Source organism: Coregonus clupeaformis, chromosome 16 (genome assembly GCF_020615455.1).
Source record: "Coregonus clupeaformis isolate EN_2021a chromosome 16, ASM2061545v1, whole genome shotgun sequence".
Classification (NCBI taxonomy): Eukaryota; Metazoa; Chordata; class Actinopteri; order Salmoniformes; family Salmonidae; genus Coregonus; species Coregonus clupeaformis.
Genome location: NC_059207.1, coordinates 48593554 through 48617240, shown reverse-complemented (window position 1 = coordinate 48617240; position 23687 = coordinate 48593554). Strand labels below are relative to the sequence as shown.

Sequence of the window (23687 nt, the reverse complement as noted above, 5' to 3'; positions counted from 1 at the left end):
GATGAGAAAGACTGCTCGCACGTACACTGATTTAAAGCAACGATATTCGAGTGATAGGCCGTTTTAAAACTCTGCAGCTGCAATTAAATTTTTTTATCTTCACAATTAAAAAATAAGGTGGGCCCTGAAAGCCAGATGGAGATGGGTAAATTAGACGCGCATTCAGTCTTTATATTATAGACTATGCTGCAGCAAATGTAGGCCTACCTGTCACAAGAAAAAAAGTTACCATGAGATGATCGATCTACATGCATTGAGAACTGCGTTCCAATCTGAGATGGGCTGTCTGTCCCCACCCTCAGTGTTGATGATTCATCATGCGGAGGTTGTAGAGAAGCCAGATTTAGCCATCGCATATAATTTAACAGTTCCATTTCACGCCATGCTGTTCATATAAATAATATATTAAAATGTATCCGTTTCCTCGCAGTTATTTATCATCCCGGGAAAAGGGAGTGGTTTTGGGCGGTAAATCCCGGTAACCGGGTTCCCGCCATTCAACCCTAGCACTCGCACTAAAATAAGGGGACATCGGCTGCACTGGTAGACAGACTTGATCCTCTCTCAAATCAGTAGATGACATGAGACATTTGATAGAAGTATCGAACATTTTTTAAAATCTAGTACCGAACCATTTTTCATGTTCTAGTATTGAAAAAGTAACGACGTTCCGGTATACAGTGCAACACTACTCTGCTGTGAGGTACCAAACCAAGGTTTCCACTCTGTCTGGTGCCAATCTAGGGGTCAAGTCTACCCAGTTTCTGCTCTTCTCATTAGTGGCTGTAAAATCCATTATTTAAATCCTCTATCTACGTAATAATGAAAATGCTTCAATCCACTTTACATGACAATGGCTCCTGGACTGAAATGTTAGTTTAACACTCATTTTAAACTAACAGAAATGCTAAATCATAGTTACCATGATGACCATTCAGAGAGCACTGGAAAGCAGCAGACAGAACCCCTTTTTTTTTTTTTTATCCAACAGCAGGCTCATTTTCTGGTTTTTTCTTCTATTTTCAGCAGACCCCCTTTCAGGAGGCCACAAAAGCCATATGGGAATAAAAAAAAATGGGTCTGATCTACATTAACCAAATCTGTCACGGCAAAACTTGTCAAATCTGCGCTCAATAGTACATTTGGGCTGTAAGAGGATGCATCCCAAATGGCACCCTATGCCCTACAGTGTTGGGATTTGTTTCATAAGAGTCATATATAACATATTCGTTTTTACTTTCAATCAAAGTAATGTGTTAAGTTACAAAATTACTTTCTGTGCAGAGTAACGCGTTATATTACTTATAGTAAAATATAATGGAATATGACAGACTAAAATTGAAATAATATATTTTTCCCAAACAAAAGTTTGTCTTGCGAGTGCCAACTTGAGGAAAACATAGAGTCGCAGTTATTCTACAAAAAAAGTGATATTTTTAAAATAGAGCCCATCAGATCATTTTTTGTTGTTGTTTAGCAAATATAAGGCACTGGTGTGACTAACTTATTTTTTTTGCGGTGTCACGGTAACAGATGGGAGAAACTCCCCAAATACACGTGTGCCAAGCTTGTAGTGTCATCCCCAAGTAGACTTGAGGCTGTAATCGCTGCCAAAGGTATTTCAACAAAGTACTGAGTAAAGGGTCTGAATACTTATGTAAATGGAATATTTCAATTTTTTATTTGTAATACATTTGCAAACATTTCTAAAAACGTGTTTTTGCTTTGTCATTATGGGGTATTTTGTGTAGATTGATGAGGGGAAAAAACGACTTAATCCATTTTAGAATAAGGCTGTAACGTAACAAAATGTGGAAAAAGTCAAGGGGTCTGAATACTTTCCGAAGGCCATGTTGGGTGCCTTTGGCAGCGATTACAGCCGTTAGTCTTCTTGGGTATGATGCTACAAGCATGGCACACCTGTATTTGGGGAGTTTCTCACATTCTTCTCTGCAGATCCTCTCAAGCACTGTCAGGTTGGATGGGGAGCGTCGCTGCTATTTTCAGGTCTCTCCAGAGATGTTGGATTGTGTTCAAGTCCGGGCTCTGGCTGGGCCACTCAAGGACATTCAGAGACTTGTCCCGAAGCCACTCCTGCGTTGTCTTGGCTGTGTGCTTAGGGTCGTTGTCCTGTTGGAAGGTGAACCTTCGCCCCAGTCTGAGGTCCTGAACGCTATGGAGCAGGTTTTCATCAAGGATCTCTCTGTACTTTTCTCCATTCATTTTTCCCTCGATCCTGACTAGTCGCCCAGTCCTTGCCGCTGAAAAACATCCCCACAGCATGATGCTGCCACCACCATGCTTCACCTTAGGGATGGTGCCAGGTTTCCTCCAGACATGATACTTGGCATTCAGGCCAAAGAGTTCAATCTTGGTTTCATCAGACCAGAGAATCTTGTTTCTCATGGTCTGAGAGTCCTTTAGGTGCCTTTTGGCAAACTCCAAGCGGGCTGTCATGTGCCTTTTACTGAGGAGTGGCGTCCTTCTGGCCACGCTACTATAGAGGCCTGATTGGTGGAGTGCTGCAGAGATGGTTGTCCTTCTGGAAGGTTCTCCCATCTCCACAGAGGACCTCTGTAGCTCTGTCAGAGTGACCATCGGGTTCTTGGCCACCTCCCTGCCCAAGGCCCTTCTCCCCCGATTGATCAGTTTGGCCATGCGGCAAGCTCTAGGACTAGTCTTGGTGGTTCCAAACTTCTTCCATTTTTGAATGATGGAGGCCACTGTTTTCTTGGGGACCTTCAATGCTGCAGAAATATTTTGTTACCCTTCCCCAGATCTGTGCCTCGACACAATCCTGTCTCGGAGCCCTTTGGACAATTCCTTCGACCTCATGGCTTGGTTTTTGCTCTGACATGCACCGTCAACTGTGGAACCTTTATATAGACAGATGTGTGCCTTTCCAAATCATGTCCAATCAATTGAATTTACCACAGGTGGACTCAATCAGTGTGAAACATTTCAAGGATGATCAATGGAAACAGGATGAACCTGAGCTCAATTTTCGAGTCTCATAAGGGTCTGAATACTTATGTCAAGAAGGTATCTCTGTTTTTAGTTTTATTGAGGCCGATATAAACGCGAAACGTTAAAGATTTTTGAATAGAGTAATGTGCACAAGGCTGCGGAATGGTGGAAATTTCAAATGCACGGTAGGGGTACACTTTGACCAGAGCTATGGGTTGTGGAGTTGTTTGAATCATTCGAGGTGAAATGGTTACCTTACGAACGAAGAAGCCTTGCGCTATCAAACAAACTATCAACCTGTTAACTTCGCCGCTCTGATGGTGAATGAATCCACATAAGAAACCTGCGCGATATTCGCGTGCAAAATGCAAAGGCGTAAAAAACACTATTCGAGCGCTTTATTTCAAAGCGAGAAGAACATGAGTAGTTACGGAGCACAAAGCTTCCTGATCACATAGAATTTCATTATCGCAGGCAGTCCCACGGTCATAAATGAGAGCATGTTAAACCACGAACTGCAGAGAAACACGTTAATTATTCACACCAGTGGTCTGCAAACGGTAGGTGCCGCATCCCAGGTCCGCTAACTGATTTCTGAAAGTCGCAGAAGCTGCGCAAACACAACAAAGCGACACTCCTGAGGTCTAGGTTTATCACTGTGTAACTTTCCTTTATTGCGTTGCGCCGTCACGCCCTGAGATTGCTGAGACCAACAACCAAGATCAGAACTGAGTTTCCAGAGCCCTGGTCTTCTTCCTCAGAACCTCCGCTCAGTAATCATGAAAGCAAGCCCTAGACATCGGTTTACAGCAAAGAAGAGCACGAACAGTGGACAGCAGAACGCCTCACGCAGAGGCTGCTGGTTAACATCTGATGTTAGTTCATTATTGTTGAAAAGAATATGCTTGGTTTTTGAGACCTGATTTATTATTTAGTGTGACAAATTATTCAGGTCAGGAAAGTGGTTGGGAGCTAGAGGCGAGATGGAGCAAGGTGAGCCTATTGACGGATTCAAATATAAAAAGAATGATGATGGTACAGTTAACAAGTACAAGGTTATTTGCAAGATTTGTAAGAAGGAGTTTCAATTTCACCGGAGCTGTTCAAGCTTGAAGTACCATGTCAACGCCAAACATGCGTTTGCTGGGCCGTCAGATTCAGCAAGTGGTTTGCGCCAGACCACGCTGAATGTTTGCAGGCAATTAACAAAATCAACCTCAGATAATTTGACCAACACAATAGCAAAATGGATTGCAAAGGATTGTAGACCCATTAGCATTGTAGAAGACTCAGGTTTCCTTGATGTTTTGCAAGTGGCGTCTCAAGACTCATTCTATAAGCCACCGTCAAGAGCCACAGTTATGAAGAAAATCCACGAGCTCATGAAAACGAAAAAGGAAAGAGGTCTTGGCTCAAGTAAATCATATCGCCCTGACAGGAGACCATTGGACATCAGTGAGTAACAACAATTACCTCGGAGTAACTGCACATTTAATCAGTGACACGTGGGAACTGAAGTCTTTTGCGCTGACTATATTAAAAACTGAGGAGCGTCATTTTGCGGAGGCTTGTAAAGAACAGTTCCTGTCTGTTGCACGTGAGTGGGACATCGAGGGCAAGACTACAACCATTGGGACTGACAGTGCACGCAACATGGTTGCCGCAATTCGACTTACACGCTATGAACACATGAACTGTGTCGCTCACATGGTGCAGAGAAGTGTCACAGTGAGTCTTGCTGACAGCGGCTTTGTAAATGCTTTGGCCAAGGCTCGCAAAGTTGTCGGTCATTTTAAGCACAGCCCAGCAAATGCTGCGGAGCTTCAAGCACAACAAGTCAGCCTGGGAAAGAAGCAAGAGCCATTGATCCAGGATGTTCCAACACGTTGGAATTCGACGCTGGAAATGGTCAAGCGCGTGAGCAGAAATAAAGAGGCTGTCATCGCAGCCCTGGACAATCAGGAGCACAAATTGTACATCCTGGTTAAGAGGAATGCCAAAGAGGAAGTGATGGAACATTACAAAGACAAATATTATGGTGTGTAGTATGTTTCAGCTTGATTTAAAACACCATTATTTGGCTGTGTTAATAAACAGACATAATATGAAAATTATGTATCTGTGTCCTGTTATTTATCTTTTGGTATGCATTTCAGAAAAAAAATGGTTAGGATTCAGGTGTAATTGCAAATAGTGATTAATCATGATTAATCCACTGAAAATTCTGATTAATTTGATTAAAATTTTTAATCATTTGACAGCCCTAGTTTTAAGTCATCACCGTCAATATATTGCACATAAACGATGAGCACGGATTCGTCTGACACTGTTGTTGTTTCATCCAACTGAATGGCAAAGGGAACATTCCTAAGCTTCTCGTGCAGCTGGTTTTGACAATCTCCAGCCATTTGATCAATTCTGTCTTTGACAGTGTTGTCAGAGAGTGGGACGGTTCGCACTTTATCCACCACCTGAGGGCCACAGTACCTCTCTACAATTTTTAGGCAGGCGGGTTTGATTAGCTGCTCTCCAATATTGTGTGGCTATTTAGCCTTTGCAATTAATAGCGAACACTCAAATGACGCCTCCGTGGCTCTGTGTAAATCACTGCCTGCTATTTCAAATGCTTTTCTGATGTCTGTGGATCTTTTTGATAGTGCCAACTGCTTCTTCCTCTCAAAAAAATTCTGAACTTCACCAATAGTTTCCTGGTGTTTTGTTTCCTGGTGTCGTTGCATTTTGCTTGGCTTCATATTGTCATTAGCTAGCTTCTCGCCACAAATGACACATTCTGGCCGAGTCATGTCCTGTCCTTCAATAAAACCGAAGTTAAGATAACTCTTGAGATATAGCCTTACTTTCTTTTTTGATGATGAGTCATCAGCACTTTTACATTTCTTAGACATAATGTTTTATTCATAAAATAGTGATGCTCTCTGACTGCAGGAAAAACGAGCTGCTAGCTGAAACTGATTGAGCGCGGGTCATTGACGTGCACATTTTTTTCTGGGGAATTATCGCTTTTACGTTTCTCTGCCATTATTATTATAATTTTTTATATTGGCCTTAGCATTGCAAGAATATGATTTTTAATACCATTTTCAAATGTATTAATTTTACAATTTAATTATAGTGGAACATTTTATGCATGTTTGACCTCATAGCAAATGAGATCACGCGCCCCCGGTGAACTCTGGCGACCCCCTATGGCGGGCGCGAACCCCAGGTTGGGAACCACTGAACTAGCCCATGTCAGCTAATGTTTTTTTAGCTAGGTTTTTTAGTTCATAGATAATGTAATGTCCGAGTCACTCAAATATCACATGATATTTAGCTACGCTAAAGATGGCGCCGACAGACATGGCAGCTCTGCCTCTAGCTCCTAAGCAACTTTGCAGTATTTTGTTTTTTTGTGTTATTACATACAGCCGGAAATAACTTTTGGATATCAGAGTGAAGGTAACTCACCAGCATTACGACCAGGAATACGACTTTCCCGAATTGGATCCTTTGTTCGTACCCCCCAGGGCAATTGAACTTATCCCAGAGGCTGCTCCAAGACGCAGCTGGCAGAGAAGAGGTATTCTGAGTGGACTTCTAGTCCGACTCAGGAGGCGTGCACAACATCCATCGCTTCCGGGTATATTACTCGCTAATGTTCAGTCTCTGGACAATAAAGTAGACGAGCTCAGGGCGAGGATCTCCTTCCAGAGAGACATCAGGGACTAACATACTCTGTTTCACGGAATCATGTCTCTCTCCGGATATACTGTCCCCATCAATACAGCCAGCTGGGTTCTCAGTACATCGCGCAGACAAGAATAAAGAACTCTCCGGGAAGAAGAAAGACGGTGGTGTTTATTTTATGATTAACTACTCATGGTGTGATTGTGATAACATACAGAAACTCAAGTTATTTTGTTCACCCGACCTAGAATACCTCACAATCAAATGCCGATCGTATTACCTCCCAAGAGAATTATCTTCGGTTATAGTCACAGTCGTGTATATTCCCCCTCAAGCCGATACCACAACGGTCCTCAAGAAACTACACTGGACTTTGAGAAAACTGGAAACCACATATCCTGAGGCCGCATTTATTGTAGCTGGGGATTTTAACAAAGCAAATTTGAGGAAAACGCTAACGAAGTTCTATCAACACATTGACTGTAGTACTCGCACTGGAAAAACGCTCGACCACTGCTACTCCCCCTTCCGGGATGCCTACAAGGCCCTCCCCTGCCCTCCCTTCGGCAAATCAGATCACAACTCCATTTTGCTCCTCCCTTCCTATAGGTAGAAACTCAAAACAGGAAGTACCCGTGCTAAGGGCTATTCAACACTGGTCTGACCAATCGGAATCCATGCTTCAAGATTGTTTTGATCACACGGACTGGGATATGTTCCAGGTAGCCTCTGAGAATAACATTGACGTATACACGGACACTGTGACTGAGTTCATCAGGAAGTGTATAGGGGATGTTGTTCCCACTGTGACTATTAAAACCTACTCATACCATAAACGGTGGATAAATGGGAGCATTCGCGCAAAACTGAAAGCCCGACCCACCGCATTTAACCATGGCAAGGTGACTGGGAATATGGTTGAATACAAACAGTGTAGTTATTCCCTCCGTAAGGCAATCAAACCGGCAAAATGTCAGTAGACAAAGTGGAGTCGCAATTCAACGGCTCAGACACGGGACGTATGTGGCAGGGTCTACAGACAATCACGGATTACAAAGGGAAAATCAGCCACGTCGATGACACCGCCGTCTTGCTCCCGGACAAGCTAAAACACCTTCTTTGCCCGCTTTGAGGATAACACAGTGCCACCGACGCGGCCCGCTCCCAAGGACTGTGGGCTCTTGTTCTCCGTGACCGACGTGATTTAGACATTTAAGCGTGTTAACCCTCGCAAGTCTGCCGGCCCAGACGGCCCGCGTCCTCAGAGCATGTGCAGACCAGCTGACCGGAGTGTTTATGGACATATTCAATCTCTCCCTATCAAAGTCTGCTTTCCTCACTTGCTTCAAGATGTCCACCATTGTTCCTGTACCCAGGAAAGCAAAGGTAACTGAACTAAATGACTATCGCCCCGTAGCACTCACTTCTGTCATCATTAAGTGCTTTGAGAGGCTAGTTAAGGATCATATGACCTCTACCTTACCTGACACCCTAGACTCACTTCAATTTGCATGCCGCCCCAATAGAGCCACGGCCTGTTACCTAACTATCATCCAGAAGGCAAGGTCAGTACAGGTGCATCAAAGCTGGGACCGAGAGACTAAAAAACAGCTTCTATCTCAAGGCCATTAGACTGTTAAATAGCCATCACTAGCCGGCTACCACCCGGTTACTCAACCCTCCACCTTAGAGGCTGCTGCCCTATATACAGTGGGGAGAACAAGTATTTGATACACTGCAGATTTTGCAGGTTTTCCTACTTACAAAGCATGTAGAGGTCTGTAATTTTTATCATAGGTACACTTCAACTGTGAGAGACGGAAAATCCAGAAAATCACATTGTATGATTTTTAAGTAATTAATTTGTATTTTATTGCATGACATAAGTATTTGATAGATCAGAAAAGCAGAACTTAATATTTGGTACAGAAACCTTTGTTTGCAATTACAGAGATCATACGTTTCCTGTAGGTCTTGACCAGGTTTGCACACACTGCAGCAGGGTTTTTGGCCCACTCCTCCATACAGACCTTCTCCAGATCCTTCAGGTTTCAGGGCTGTCGCTGGGCAATACGGACTTTCAGCTCCCTCCAAAGATTTTCTATTGGGTTCAGGTCTGGAGACTGGCTAGGCCACTCCAGGACCTTGAGATGCTTCTTACGGAGCCACTCCTTAGTTGCCCTGGCTCGTGTTTCGGGTCGTTGTCATGCTGGAAGACCCAGCCACGACCCCATCTTCAATGCTCTTACTGAGGGAAGGAGGTTGTTGGCCAAGATCTCGCGATACATGGCCCCATCCATCCTCCCCTCAATACGGTGCAGTCGTCCTGTCCCCTTTGCAGAAAAGCATCCCCAAAGAATGATGTTTCCACCTCCATGCTTCATGGTTGGGATGGTGTTCTTGGGGTTGTACTCATCCTTCTTCTTCCTCCAAACACGGCGAGTGGAGTTTAGACCAAAACACTCTATTTTTTTTTTGCAGGATTTTAAGCCATGACGGCGTAGTGTGTTACTAATGGTTTTCTTTGAGACTGTGGTCCCAGCTCTCTTCAGGTCATTGACCAGGTCCTGCCGTTTAGTTCTGGGCTGATCCCTCAACTTCCTCATGATCATTGATGCCCCACGAGGTGAGATCTTGCATGGAGCCCCAGACCGAGGGTGATTGACCGTCATCTTGAACTTCTTCCATTTTCTAATAATTGCGGCAACAGTTGTTGCCTTCTCACCAAGCTGCTTGCCTATTGTCCTGTAGCCCATCCCAGCCTTGTGCAGGTCTACAATTTTATCCCTGATGTCCTTACACAGCTCTCTGGTCTTGGCCATTGTGGAGAGGTTGGAGTCTGTTTGATTAAGTGTGTGGACAGGTGTCTTTTATACAGGTAACGAGTTCAAACAGGTGCAGTTAATACAGGTAATGAGTGGAGAACAGGAGGGCTTCTTAAAGAAAAACTAACAGGTCTGTGAGAGCCGGAATTCTTACTGGTTGGTAGGTGATCAAATACTTATGTCATGCAATAAAATGCAAATGAATTACTTAAAAATCATACAATGTGATTTTCTGGATTTTTGTTTTAGATTCCGTCTCTCACAGTTGAAGTGTACCTATGATAAAAATTACAGACCTCTACATGCTTTGTAAGTAGGAAAACCTGCAAAATCGGCAGTGTATCAAATACTTGTTCTCCCCACTGTACATAGACATGGAATCACTTGTTTCCTCCGACACATTGGAGCGACTGGCTTCCGGGTTAAGCGAGCAGTGTGTCAAGAAGCAGTGCGGCTTGGCAGGGTCGTGTTCGGAGGACGCATGGCTCTCGACCTTCGCCTCTCCCGAGTCTGTACGGGAGTTGCAGCGATGGGACAACACTGTAACTACCAATTGGATATCACGAAATTGGGGAGAAAAAAAGTCATGGAATCACTGGTCACTTTAATAATGTTTACATACTGCTTTACTCATTTCATATGTATATACTGTATCCTATTCTACTGTATTTTAGTCAATGCCACTCCGACATTGCTCGTTCTAATATTTATATATTTCTTAATTCTATTCTTTCACTTTTAGATGTGTGTATTGTTGTGGATTGTTAGATACTACTGCACTGTTGGAGCTAGGAACACAAATATTTCGCTACACCTGCAATAACATCTGCTAAATATGTGTATGTGACTAATATAATTTGATTTGAATACACAGCCATGGCAAAATGTATAGAATTGCAAGAAAATTAGCTTTAAAACTGCAACATTTCTCTGCACCCCATGACAAAATGTGTCAAATTTCAGGTAATAAGCTTTAAACCTGCAAAATTCTCTCCACCAACAAGAGGGGTATGAACAGTTTGTGTCATGAACAGTGCTTGTGCCCATAGAAATAGACGTGGCACCACCAGGGGGGGGCGAGGGATGTTCCCAAATGCTGGAAGGGGGACCTGACTGAAAAAGCTTGAGAACCCCTGGTCTATACCATAGAAATATAATCTACAGTGCCTTCAGGAAGTATTCACACCCCTTGACTTTTTCCACATTTTGTTGTTACAGCCTTAATTTAAAATGGATCACTGGCCTACACACAATACCCCATAATGTCAAAGTGGAATTATGTTTTCACAAATTAATAAAGAATTCAAAGCTGAAATGTCTTGAGTCAACCCCTTTGTTATGGCAAGCCTAAATAAGTTCAGGAGTAAACATTTGCTTAACAATTCACATAAGTTACATGGACTATAAATTACATAATAAGTTACATAGTGTTAAAAATTATTTTGTCATGTTAAAACATCTCTGTACCCCACACATACAATTATCTGTAAGGTCCCTCAGCAGAGCAGGGAACCACAAAGACCAAGGAGGTTTTCCAATGCTTCGCAAAGAAGAGCACCGATTGGTAGATACGTAAAAAAATTAAAAAAGCAGACATTCGATATCCCTCTGAGCATGGTGAAGTTATTAATTACACTTTGGATGGTGTATCAATACACCCAGTCACTACAAAGATACTGGCATCCTTCCTAACAACATTGTAGATACTCCACAATACTAACCTAACTGACAGAGTGAAAATAAGGAAGCTTGTACAGAATAAAAAATATTCCAAAACATGCATCCTGTTTGCAATAAGGCACTAAAGTAAAACTGCAAAAAATGTGGCAAAGAAATTTACTTTATGTCCTGAACACAAAGTGTTATGTTTGGGGCAAATACAACACAACACTGAGTACCAATTTTCAAAATGTCAAGCATGGTGGTGGCTGCATCATGCTATGGGTGTGTTTGTCATCAGATTTTGATGATTAAAAAAATGGAATAGCGTTAAGCACAGGCAAAATCCTAGAGGAAAACCTTGTTCAGTCTGCTTTCCAACAGACACAGGTAGGCAAATTCACCTTTCAGCAGGTCAACAACCTAAAATAAGGCCAAATATACACTGGAGATGCTTAGCAAGACAACATTGAATGTTCCTGACTTTAACATGTCTACCATTGTGTCGCTGAGTGGTCGTAATGCTGCTGCAAATGTACATTGTCCCAGGGGCATTGGCAGTCACAAAGTAAGTAACCTAACTCCCTTGAATGCCTCTGTCAATCCTACTGCTATTGTTGCACCTATGAACCTGAGTTATACTGTTAGCACTGAGGTGGTTTGCCCTAGTAGGCTGTCCACTGTGTGCAGCTCACCCTGCACTATCAGCTCAAACATAAATATCACTGTCATGTCTACCTCTGATAAGCCTCCCAGTAAAGCAATAAAAACCGTCAAGAATCCCAGAAACGTGCTAAAAATAGCCCACATTAACATTTGAAGCCTAAGAAACAAGGTTCATGAAATCGATACCTTGCTAGTAACAGATAACATTCATATACTGACTATCTCTGAAACTCACTTAGATAATACCTTTGACCATACAGTGGTAGCAACTCCACAGTATGAAAATGTATGCACTCACTAACTGTAAGTAGCTCTGGATAAGAGCGTCTGCTAAATGACTAAAATGTAAAATGTAAATGTCATAAATGGTTTCAACATCTTCAGAAGAGACATGAATGCCAATGGTGGAGGTGTTGCCGTTTATGTTCAGAATCATATTCCTGCAAAGCTTTGAGGGGATCTCATGTCAAATGCTGTTGAAGTAATATGGCTAAAGGTTCACCTGCCTCACCTAAAGCCCATTCTTGTGGGAAGCTGCTATAGACCACCAAGTGCTAACAGTCAGTATCTGGATGTTATGTGTGCAATGCTTGATAATGTATGTGATATCAGAAAGGTATATTCTCTGGGTGACCTAAATATTGACTGGCTTTCATCAAGCTGCCCACTCAAGAAAAAGCTTTAAACTGTAACCAATGCCTGCAACCTGGTTCAGGTTCAGTCAACCTACCAGGGTATTTACAAACAGCACAGGAATGAAATCATCCATATGTATTCATCACATCTTTACTAATGCTGCATAAATCTGCTCTAAAGCAGTATCTAAATCCATCAGATGTAGAGATCATAGTAACCATATCTAGGAAAACCCAAGTTACAAAGGCTGGGCCTAATATAGTGTATAAGAGGTCATACAAGAGGTTTCGCAGTGATTCCTATGTTGAAGATGTAAATAATATTTGCTGGTCTGTGGTGTGTAATGAGGAGCAACCAGACATTGCACTTGACACATTTGTGATCGACCGGCTCAAATAGGTCTTATGTAGCAATATTTGAAATTGTGTTTTCTACATTGGATAAAAGTAGACACTAAGCTACTAAATTGTATATCATACACTACAGTTGAGGAACAATGGGAAAGTAATTTTGCTTTGAAAGTTGATAAATGGCCTTTGAATCTTTTGGTACTACTACTGGAGAGCCCTTCTTTGGCTACACCCATTCAGCATTGTTCACACCCTCTTAATCTCACTTACAGTGAGGGAAAAAAGTATTTGATCCCCTGCTGATTTTGTACGTTTGCCCACTGACAAAGAAATTATCAGTCTATAATTTTAATGGTAGGTTTATTTGAACAGTTAGAGACAGAATAACAACAAAAAAATCCAGAAGAACGCATGTCAAAAATGTTATAAATTGATTTGCATTTTTAATAAGGGAAATAAGTATTTCACTCTTAAAGGGAGTGCTCCTAATCTTAGCTTGTTACCTGTACTAAAAAGACACCTGTCCACAGAAGCAATCACTCAATCAGATTCCAAACTCTCCACCATGGCCAAGACCAAAGAGCTCTCCAAGGATGTCAGGGAAAAGATTGTAGACCTACACAAGGCTGGAATGGGCTACAAGACCATCGCCAAGCAGCTTGGTGAGAAGGTGACAACAGTTGATGCGATTATTCGCAAATGGAAGAAACACAAAATAACTGTCAATCTCCCTCGGCCTGGGGCTCCATGCAAGATCTCACCTCGTGGAGTTGCAATGATCATAAGAACGGTGAGGAATCAGCCCAGAACTACACAGGAGGATCTTGTCAATGATCTCAAGGCAGCTGGGACCATAGTCACCAAGAAAACAATTGGTAACACACTACGCCGTGAAGGACTGAAATCCTGCAGCGCCCGCAAGGTCCACCTGCTCAAGAAAGCACATATACAGGCCCGTCTGAAGCTTGCCAATGAACATCTGAATGATTCAGAGGAGAACTGGGTGAAAGTGTTGTGGTCAGATGAGACCAAAATCGAGCTCTTTGGCACCAACTCAACTCGCCGTGTTTGGAGGAGGAGGAATGCTGCCTATGACCCCAAGAACACCATCCCCACCGTCAAACATGGAGGTGGAAACATATGCTTTTGGGGGTGTTTTTCTGCTAAGGAGACAGGACAACTTCACCGCATCAAAGGGACGATGGACGGGGCCATGTACCGTCAAATCTTGGGTGAGAACCTCCTTCCCTCAGCCAGGGCATTGAAAATGGGTCGTGGATGGGTATTCCAGCATGACAATGACCCAAAACACACGGCCAAGGCAACAAAGGAGTGGCTCAAGAAGAAGCACATTAAGGTCCTGGAGTGGCCTAGCCAGTCTCCAGACCTTAATCCCATAGAAAATCTGTGGAGGGAGCTGAAGGTTCGAGTTGCCAAACGTCAGCCTCGAAACCTTAATGACTCGGAAAAGATCTGCAAAGAGGACTGGGACAAAATCCCTCCTGAGTTGTGTGCAAACCTGGTGGCCAACTACAAGAAACATCTGACCTCTGTGATTGCCAACAAGGGTTTTGCCACCAAGTACTAAGTCATGTTTTGCAGAGGGGTCAAATACTTATTTCCCTCATTAAAATGCAAATCAATTTATAACATTTTTGACACGCGTTTTTCTGGATTTTTTTGTTGTTATTCTGTCTCTCACTGTTCAAATAAACCTACCATTAAAATTATAGACTGATCATTTCTTTGTCAGTGGGCAAACGTTCAAAATCAGCAGGGGATCAAATACTTTTTTCCCCTCACTGTAGGTTGGAGTCATTAAAACTTGTTTTTCAACCACTCCACAAATGTTCTTGTTAACAAACTATAGTTTTGGCAAGTCGGTAAGGACATCTACTTTGTGCATGACACAAGTAATTTTTCCAACAATTGTTTACAGACAGATTATTTCACTTATAATTCACTGTATCACAATTCCAGTGGGTCAGAGGCTTACATACACTATGTTGACTGTGCCTTTAAACAGCTTGGAAATTTTCAGAAAATGATGTCATGGCTTTAGAAGCTTCTGATAGGCTAATTGACATCATTTGCGTCAATTGGAGGTGTACCTGTGGATGTATTTCAAGGCCTACCTTCAAACTCAGTGCCCCTTTGCTTGACATCATGGGAAAATCAAAAGAAATCAGCCAAGACCTCAGAAAATAAATTGTAGACCTCCACAAGTCTGGTTCATCCTTGGGAGCAATTTCCAAACGCCTGAAGGTACCACGTTCATCTGTACAAACAACAGTACGCAAGTATAAACACCATGGGACCACGCAGCCGTCATACCGCTCAGGAAGGAGACGCATTCTGTCTCCTAGAGATGAATGTACTTTGGTGCGAAAAGTGCAAATCAATCCCAGAACAACAGCAAAGGACCTTGTGAAGATGCTGGAGGAAACAGGTACAAAAGTATCTATAGCCACAGTAAAGAGTCCTATATCGACATAACCTGAAAGGCCGCTCAGCAAGGAAGAAGCCAATGCTCCAAAACCGCCATAAACAAGCCAGACTACGGTTTGCAACTGCACATGGGGACAAAGATCATACTTTTTGGAGCAAAAATAGAACTGTTTGGAAAAAGGGGGTGGCTTGCAAGCCGAAGAACACCATCCCAACCGTGAAGCACGGGGTTGGCAGCATCATGCTGTGGGGATGCTTTGCTGCAGGAGGGACTGGTGCACTTTACAAAATAGATGGCAAATTATGTGGATATATTGAAGCAACATCTCAAGACATCAGTCAGGAAGTTAAAGCTTGGTCGCAAATGGGTCTTCCAAATGAACAATGACCCCAAGCCTGCTTCCAAAGTTGTGGCAAAATGGCTTAAGGAAAACAAAGTCAAGGTGTTGGAGTGGCCATCACAAAGCCCTGACCTCAATCCTATAGAAAATGTGTGGGCAGAACTGAAAAAGCGTGTGCGAGCAAGGAGGCCAACAAACTGACTCAGTTACACCATGTCTGTCAGGAGGAATGGGCCAAAATTCACCCAACTTTTTGTGGGAAGCTTGTGGAAGGCTACCCGAAACGTTTTACCCAAGTTAAACAATTTTAAGGCAATGCTACCAAATACTAATTGAGTGTATGTAAACTTCTGACCCACTGGGAATGTGATGAAAGGAATAAAAGCTGAAATATATCACTACTATTATTCTGACATTTTACATTCTTAAAATAAAGTGGTGATCCTAACTGACCTAAGACAGGAAATGTTTACTAGGATTAAATGTCAGGAATTGTGAAAAACTGAGTTTAAATGTATTTGGCAAAAGTGTATGTAAACTTCCGATTTCAACTGTATATGGCAGACCAACCCAAACTCATCTCTCAGCCTGTCCAGCCCACTCATTATCTCAGCCAATCATGGCTAGCGGGAAGGTTGCTGTCTTTTTCTTTGGCTAAACCAACTAGGCTCGTAATTTAACAATTTTATTCATATTTTACAGATGGCATACAAGTCTGTTATTAAGGCACATGGAAGTTCACGTGTTCGAGAAGGCATTTCTGCCAAAAAACGCATTTTGATTAAAAAATGAAAGTTTACGTTCAAATGGCTCTCCTGTGAAGCAGTGATCCGCGACATACGCCTAGTTTCCTGAAACGGGTCACATTTAGGAAATTGCTTATTCCAGTTACAAACAAGCATGCATCTATTAAGAAAATGACTGTAAAAGCTGTTAAAACCCTGTCGATTGTTATGATTGAGAGGGATGAGGCAAAAGGAATGGCAAATAAGTCTGGTTGCACAGGCGATTCGCAAACGTACTGTAAATTGAGAAAGCATGTGACTAAACTGAACAAAAAAAGGATATAAGAATAATAATAAAAAGCTTTGGAGCACCTTAAATGAAATTTTGGGCAAAAGGGTGAACTAGGCTCCATCATTCACTGAATCAGATGGCTCATTCATCACAAAACCCACTGATAATGCCATAATTATTTTTTTCATTGGCAAGATTAGCAAATTTACGCATGACAAATTCTTAACCTACACATCCATGCATAACTGACCAAATTATGAAAGACAAGCATTGTAATTTTGAATTCCGTAGAGTGAGTGTGGAAGAGGTGAAAAAATGATTGTTGTCTATCAACAATGACAAGCCTCCTGGGTCTGACCACTTGGATGGAAAATTACAGAGGGTGATAGTCTTCAATCTAAGCCTACAGGAAAGTGTGTGCCCTCAGGCCTGGAGGGAAGCAAAAGTCATTCCGCTACCCAAGAATAGCAAAGCACCCTTTACTAGCTCAAACAGTCGACCAATCAGCCTGTTACCAACCCTTAGTAAACTTTTGGAAAACATTGTGTTTGACCAGATACAATGCTATTTCACAGTAAACAAATTAACAACAGATTTTTAGCACGCTTATAGGGAAAGGCATTCAACATGTATGGCACTTAGAGAAATGACTGATGATTGGCTGAGAGAAATGTATAATAAAAAGGTTGTGGGAGTTGTTTTATTAGACTTCAGTGCAGCTTTTGACATTGTCGATCATAATCTGCTGCTGGAACAACTTGTTATGGCTTTACATCCCCTCCTATATTGTGGATTGAGAGTTACCTGTCTAAACAGAACACAGAAGGTGTTCTTTAATGGAAGCCTCTACAACACAATCCAAGTAGAGTCAGGCATTCCCCAGGGCAGCTGTCTAGGCTGCTTACTTTTTTCAATTTTACTAATGACCTGCCACTGGCTCGGAGTAAAGCCCATGTATGCTGATAACTCCACACTATACATGTCAGCTGCCACAGCAAGTGAAATCACTGCAACACTTAAGAACGAGCTGCAGTCAGTTTCAGAATGGGTGGCAAGAATTTACTTTGTCCTAAAAATTTCACAAACTAAAAGTATTGTATTTGGGACAAATCATTCACTAAACCCTAAACTAAATATTTTTATGAATAATGTGGAAATGTAGCACATTGAGGAAAATAAACTGCTTGGAGTAACCCTGGATTGTAAACAGTCATGGTCAAAACATATTGATGCAACAGTAGCTAAGATGGGGAGAAGTATGTCCATAATAAAGCGCTCCTCTGCCTTTTAACAACGCTATCAACAAGGCAGGTCCTACAGGCCCTAGTTTTGTCGCATCTGGACTACTGTCCAGTCGTGTGGTCAGGTGCCCCAAATAGGGACTTAAATGTACACAGAGAGCTAATATTGATATTATTAATGTCAATAACTCCTGGCTCAAAGTAGAGGAGAGATTGACTTCATCACTACTGGTATTTGTGAGAAGTATTGACATGTTGAATGTACCGAGCTGTCTGTTTAAACTACTAGCACACAGCTCAGACACCCATGCATACCTCACATGACATACCACCAGAGGTTTCTTCACAGTCCCGAAGACCAGAACAGACTATGGGAGGCGCACAGTACTACATAGAGCCATGACTACATGGAACTCTATTCCACATCAAGTAATTCATGCAAGCAGTAAAATCTGTTTTTAAAAAAACAGATACAAATACACCTTATGGAACAGTGGGGACTGTGAAGAAACACACACACAGGCACACGCATACACAGACAATAACATACGCACTATACACACACGTACACATGGATTTTGTGTTGTAGATATGTGGTAGTAGAGTAGTGGCCTGAGGGCACACACTTAATGAGTTGTGAACTCTGTTGTGAAATTTAATGTTTTTTTAACTGTATATAACTGCCTTAATTTTGCTGTACCCCAGGAAGAGTAGCTGCTGCCTTGGCAGCAGCTAATGGGGATCCAAACTAAATGCAAATATTGTACAATCCAGGTGTGCAAAGCTCTTAGAGACTTACCCAGAAAGACTCACAGCTGTAAATCGCTGCCAAAGGTGATTATAAGATGTATTGATTAATTCAGTGGGTTGAATACTTATCAATACTTTTTCTTCCAGTTTCAAATTAGAGTATTTTGTGTAAATCGTTGACAAAAAATGACAATTAAATCCATTTTAATCCCACTTTGTAACAGCAAAATGTCAATGGATGTGAATACTTTCTTAAGGCACTGTAGGCCATTTCTGTGGTCTACACACCCAGTTTACCCAAATAATCTAGCTAACTAAGTAGGGAACACTGACCCCAATTCACATGCTCCGTCTCGGGAAGAGGCACAAACGTATGACCATAAACCAAAATGGCAGCTATTATTAAGGTTTTGACTATGTGATGTAAGAATAGACTTAGCAAACTTGACCCTAAGCCACTTTCAGACATTACATCATTCCATGTGAGAGCACAGCAGAGCGGGTGTCCCTCACTGGGCTTGAGGTAAATACAGACAGACAGACAGACGACAGAGAGAGACAGAGACAGAGAGGGAGAGGTGTCTTAACTAAACACGGCACACCAGTCCAGCAAGGCCAGACACACATTACCATGTTATATAGCTACCTCTGCCGCTCTGCTCGCCTTCAAACGCAACACAGGGAATTTCCTACAGCAGCAGGATCTAAATAAGGCCAATCGCGTTCACCCTCTCATTTTGGGTGCTCTGGAATAGACTCACCAAGCAGTCGTTAACCCTGATCCTCCAACGATTCCCAAATGTGTATTCACTCCTCCCCCATCACCCCAATTCAGATTCTCCTTCTTCATTGGCGGACTCAAGGAGAGAGGGAATTGGGTCAGTAGGGTAGACTCACCTCAATACTGAAGTAGCCTCGGTCTACATAGTCTCCGAGGAACAGATAACGTGTGTTGCTGGGTGAGCCTCCCACTTCAAACAGCTTCATTAGGTCAAAGAACTGGCCATGGACATCTCCACACACTGAGGACAAACAAACAACACTGTTAGGGAAGGAAACAATAGGTTATTATCATCTAATACGAGATACATGGTCTGACATGAAAATACTTTGATATGCACAAGAGTGAGAGTAATTTCAGAGAGTTACCTAATTCTGTCTATTAATGTACAGGGAAGAAATGTAGGCCTATACGCATGTGATTGAGGCTGATGGAAGTGAATCAGAATAACAAGCCTGTGTGTGAGCACTAGCAGGGTGCAGAAGAGATAGACTAAGCTGGACCAGGACAGTAAGGACAGCTGTGTGAAACTGGGAGTTCAGTTCAAAGGCATTTGATGACACCGATAACTCAGGCCAGTAAAATGGGTCCACACCAATATACCTTCTGTCAACAGATGCAGTGAACAGTGGTGTGGTACCATGGCATAGTGCCCAGGCATGTACTGTGTTCTCTGGCCATGGTTGGGCACTATTCCATGGCACTGTATGAATGTTTGTTTGCTGGGTGCCAGAGAAAGAGAGAGGTGCATGTACTATCCTCACTCACTCAGCATGTGTGTAGGCTAGAGGGAGCAGATCAGCTTGATGGAACCAGTCCGATCCCTGTGTTCTCACCATTCAATTTCACTTGATACGTGCAGTAAAACAATGGTGAATGGAGCGATCAGGCTGGTTCCACCAGCCTAGGAGAGTTTCAAGTTTTATGAGTGGTATGAACGGGATACAAATGGTATACACCGTCCAAGGAACTGCTTACTTGCAGGTTACTTCAACAATGAAACAACAATAAGAAATAAATAAAAGATTGTACAAACAAAGTAAAATCAGGGATGCAAACTGGTGAGGGCCCAAAAAGGTGACACTTGTTTTTGCATTGAAACATGCAAAAAAATCCCTGCTTGGGGGAAATGCAGGTTAACTAATTTAACAACAAATAATATCATCTACATGATCAGTCTCTGTGTGTAAAATAGAAAGTGGTTAATGTGAACCTAACTCCCCGCAAAAAAATGTAAAGAAAGCAATCCATTATTATTTGGTGCCTAGACTTTACTGCAAATGACACTCAAGTCCAGAGAAAAACCAGTACATTAATATTGCAGTTAGCCACGACAGCCTTTATAATAGAACGCTTGTGACCACCCACATCTATATATTGCACTTGGGAAAAAAACATCTTCCAAGTAGAAATACAATGAAACAAACAGGCATTCTATTGTTGCTCTATTATAGCGGCCACTATAGTAGACATTAATCAAGTGCACAAGACTACATGGGTGCAAAAATAACGTTCACTTAGTAAAACATTTAATAATCCCCCCTCACTCACACACAAGTGTTACTGTCAAATTCAACACAACAAAATAAATATATTTGGGCTACATTGCACTACATTGTACACTTTCTGCCTGTGGACATCTGTTCTCCAATGTGCCAGCAGAGCATGATACCCTTTGTTGGCATACCTGATCTCTTTCAGGCAGAGAGTACACCTGGCATAACACTTTTTATCCACCGTATTGAAAAAGTGAGAAAGAAATTGTGTGGTCTTCCTTTCACCTCTGGCATCCAGCTTAAGCCAGCTCCAGCTACACCTGATCCCTGAAACCACTTGTTTAACAAGCAACGCCTCATTTTCACCTGATTCACTCATTCTAAAATTTAACCACATACTGTAGAGGGAAAACATTAGTTCACAGATAGTAGTTAGTTCGTTAGCTAGTTAACATTTCACACAGATTTCCAGGGTCCAGTAAGCAACTAACGCGTTATAACTTGAGGAACGGTAAGGAGTCGTATACCAGTTAATACTATAGTGAATTGGTTAGGTTACTAACGTTAGCTCATCTGATGTTGTAACGTTAGCTGTCTGACTATTAGCCAGCTAATTTTCACACCATAAACTCACTTATTTGATCAGTTAAGTTGGCTAATGTTGCTCAACATTTCTCTGGCTAGCTAACGGAGAATTTGATCCAGCTAGCAAGATACTTAACAATGCTAACAATACTTGTTCCACCACACTTTCTCCTTAAAAAAAAAAATATATATATATATTTCACCTTTATTTAACCAGGTAACCCAGTTGAGAACAAGTTCTCATTTACAACTGCGACCTGGCCAAGATAAAGCAAAGCAGTGCGATAAAAACAACAACACAAAGTTACATATGGGGTAAAACAAAACATAAAGTCAAAAATACAACAGAAAATAAATATCCAGTGTGTGCAAATGTAGCAAGTTATGGAGGTAAGGCAATAAATAGGCTATAGTGCAAAATAATTACAATTAGTATTAACATTGGAATGATAGATGTGCAAGAGATGATGTGCAAATAGAGATACTGGGGTGCAAATGAGCAAAATAAATAACAATATAGGGATGAGGTAGTTGGGTGGGCTAATTTCAGATGGGCTGTGTACAGGTGCAGTGATCGGTAAGGTGCTCTGACAACTGATGCTTAAAGTTAGTGAGGGAGATAAGAGTCTCCAGCTTCAGAGATTTTTGCAATTCGTTCCAGTCATTGGCAGCAGAGAACTGGAAGGAATGGCGGACAAAGGAGGTGTTGGCTTTGGGGATGACCAGTGAGATATACCTGCTGGAGCGCATACTACGGGTGGGTGTTGCTATGGTGACCAATGAGCTAAGATAAGGCAGGGATTTGCCTAGCAGTGATTTATAGATGGCCTGGAGCCAGTGGGTTTGGCGACGAATATGTAGTGAGGACCAGCCAACAAGAGCGTACAGGTCACAGTGGTGTGTAGTGTATGGGGCTTTGGAGACAAAACGGATGGCACTGTGACTGAGACTACATCCAATTTGCTGAGTAGAGTGTTGGAGGCTATTTTGTAAATGACATCGCCGAAGTCAAGGATCGGTAGGATAGTCAGTTTTACGAGGGCATGTTTGGCAGCATGAGTGAAGGAGGCTTTGTTGCGAAATAGGAAGCCAATTCTAGATTTAACTTTGGATTGGAGATTCTTAATTTGAGTCTGGAAGGAGAGTTTACAGTCTAACCAGACACCTAGGTATTTGTAGTTGTCCACATACTCTAGGTCAGACCCGTCGAGAGTATTGATTCTAGTCGGGTGGGCGGGTGCCAGCAGCGTTCGATTGAAGAGCATGCATTTAGTTTTACTAGTGTTTAAGAGCAGTTGGAGGCTACGGAAGGAGTATTGTATGGCATTGAAGCTCGTTTGGAGGTTTGTTAACACAGTGTCCAGTGAAGGGCCAGATGTATACAAAATGGTGTCGTCTGCGTAGAGGTGGATCTGAGAGTCACCAGCAGCAAGAGCGACATCATTGATATACACGGAGAAAAGAGTCGGCCCAATAATTGAACCCTGTGGCACCCCCATAGAGACTGCCATAGGTCCAGACAACAGGCCCTCCGATTTGACACATTGAACTCCTTCAACTCAAACTTTCCAAATGCCAGTTGTTTTTCGGTTACAGCTCAGGAAGTACGCTTCATCACCTTCCCACTCCAGTCTCCGTGGTCAGGCTTCTCACCTACCTCTTCGTTATCGTTCAGGAGACGCGCTGCTGTAACTGGCAAACTGCCTTTCCACTATCCGCTGTCTTTCTAGCGCGCGCTGATGCTGTAACTAGCAAGTTGGTTGTCTCTTCTCTCTTCAGTCGCGTGCTGCATTCTGTTGTTATGTGAACGATTGGCTGAGCCTTGGATGCAGCCAGTATTGCTCCAAACGCGCATCACTCGTTCGCTTACAGCCAGGAGTGATCCAAAGCCCCCCCCGCCCAAACTTTTCTAATTGGATCTACACAAATCACTTAGGTCACCTATTTTGGATTGAAAATGGCGAATTTTGCTGAAAGGTGACTAGTTTTCATCCCTGGTAAATGGCTCAGTAGAATAGAATAAACATTTTAGCGTAAGTATAATACAGGAAGGCAAAATGTATAGTCCAATATTTACATGTCTTTTGGGAAAGGGGGAATTGGGGGCAAGTATTTACATTTTGCAGTATTTGTCTGGTAGCATGAATGAATAAGTGTGTGTGTGTGTGCGCGCTAAGGTGCGGAGAATCAGAGCAGGTGGTCAGTCCAGTTCAAGTGTTCAGCAGTCTGATTGTAGAT

General features: G+C 42.4%; 1 protein-coding gene across 5 annotated transcripts in view; it reads right to left on the bottom strand.

The window, feature by feature from the left end:
• LOC121585043 (serine/threonine-protein phosphatase 2B catalytic subunit gamma isoform) overlaps positions 1-23687 on the bottom strand; it is a 68165-nt gene that overhangs the window by 32187 nt on the left and 12291 nt on the right. For all 5 annotated transcript variants that reach the window (XM_041901378.2, XM_041901380.2, XM_041901381.2 and 2 more), the window contains exon 3: positions 19485-19609. In XM_041901378.2, the coding sequence (XP_041757312.1) occupies positions 19485-19609 (125 nt within the window). The remainder of the gene's footprint in view (positions 1-19484; positions 19610-23687) is intronic.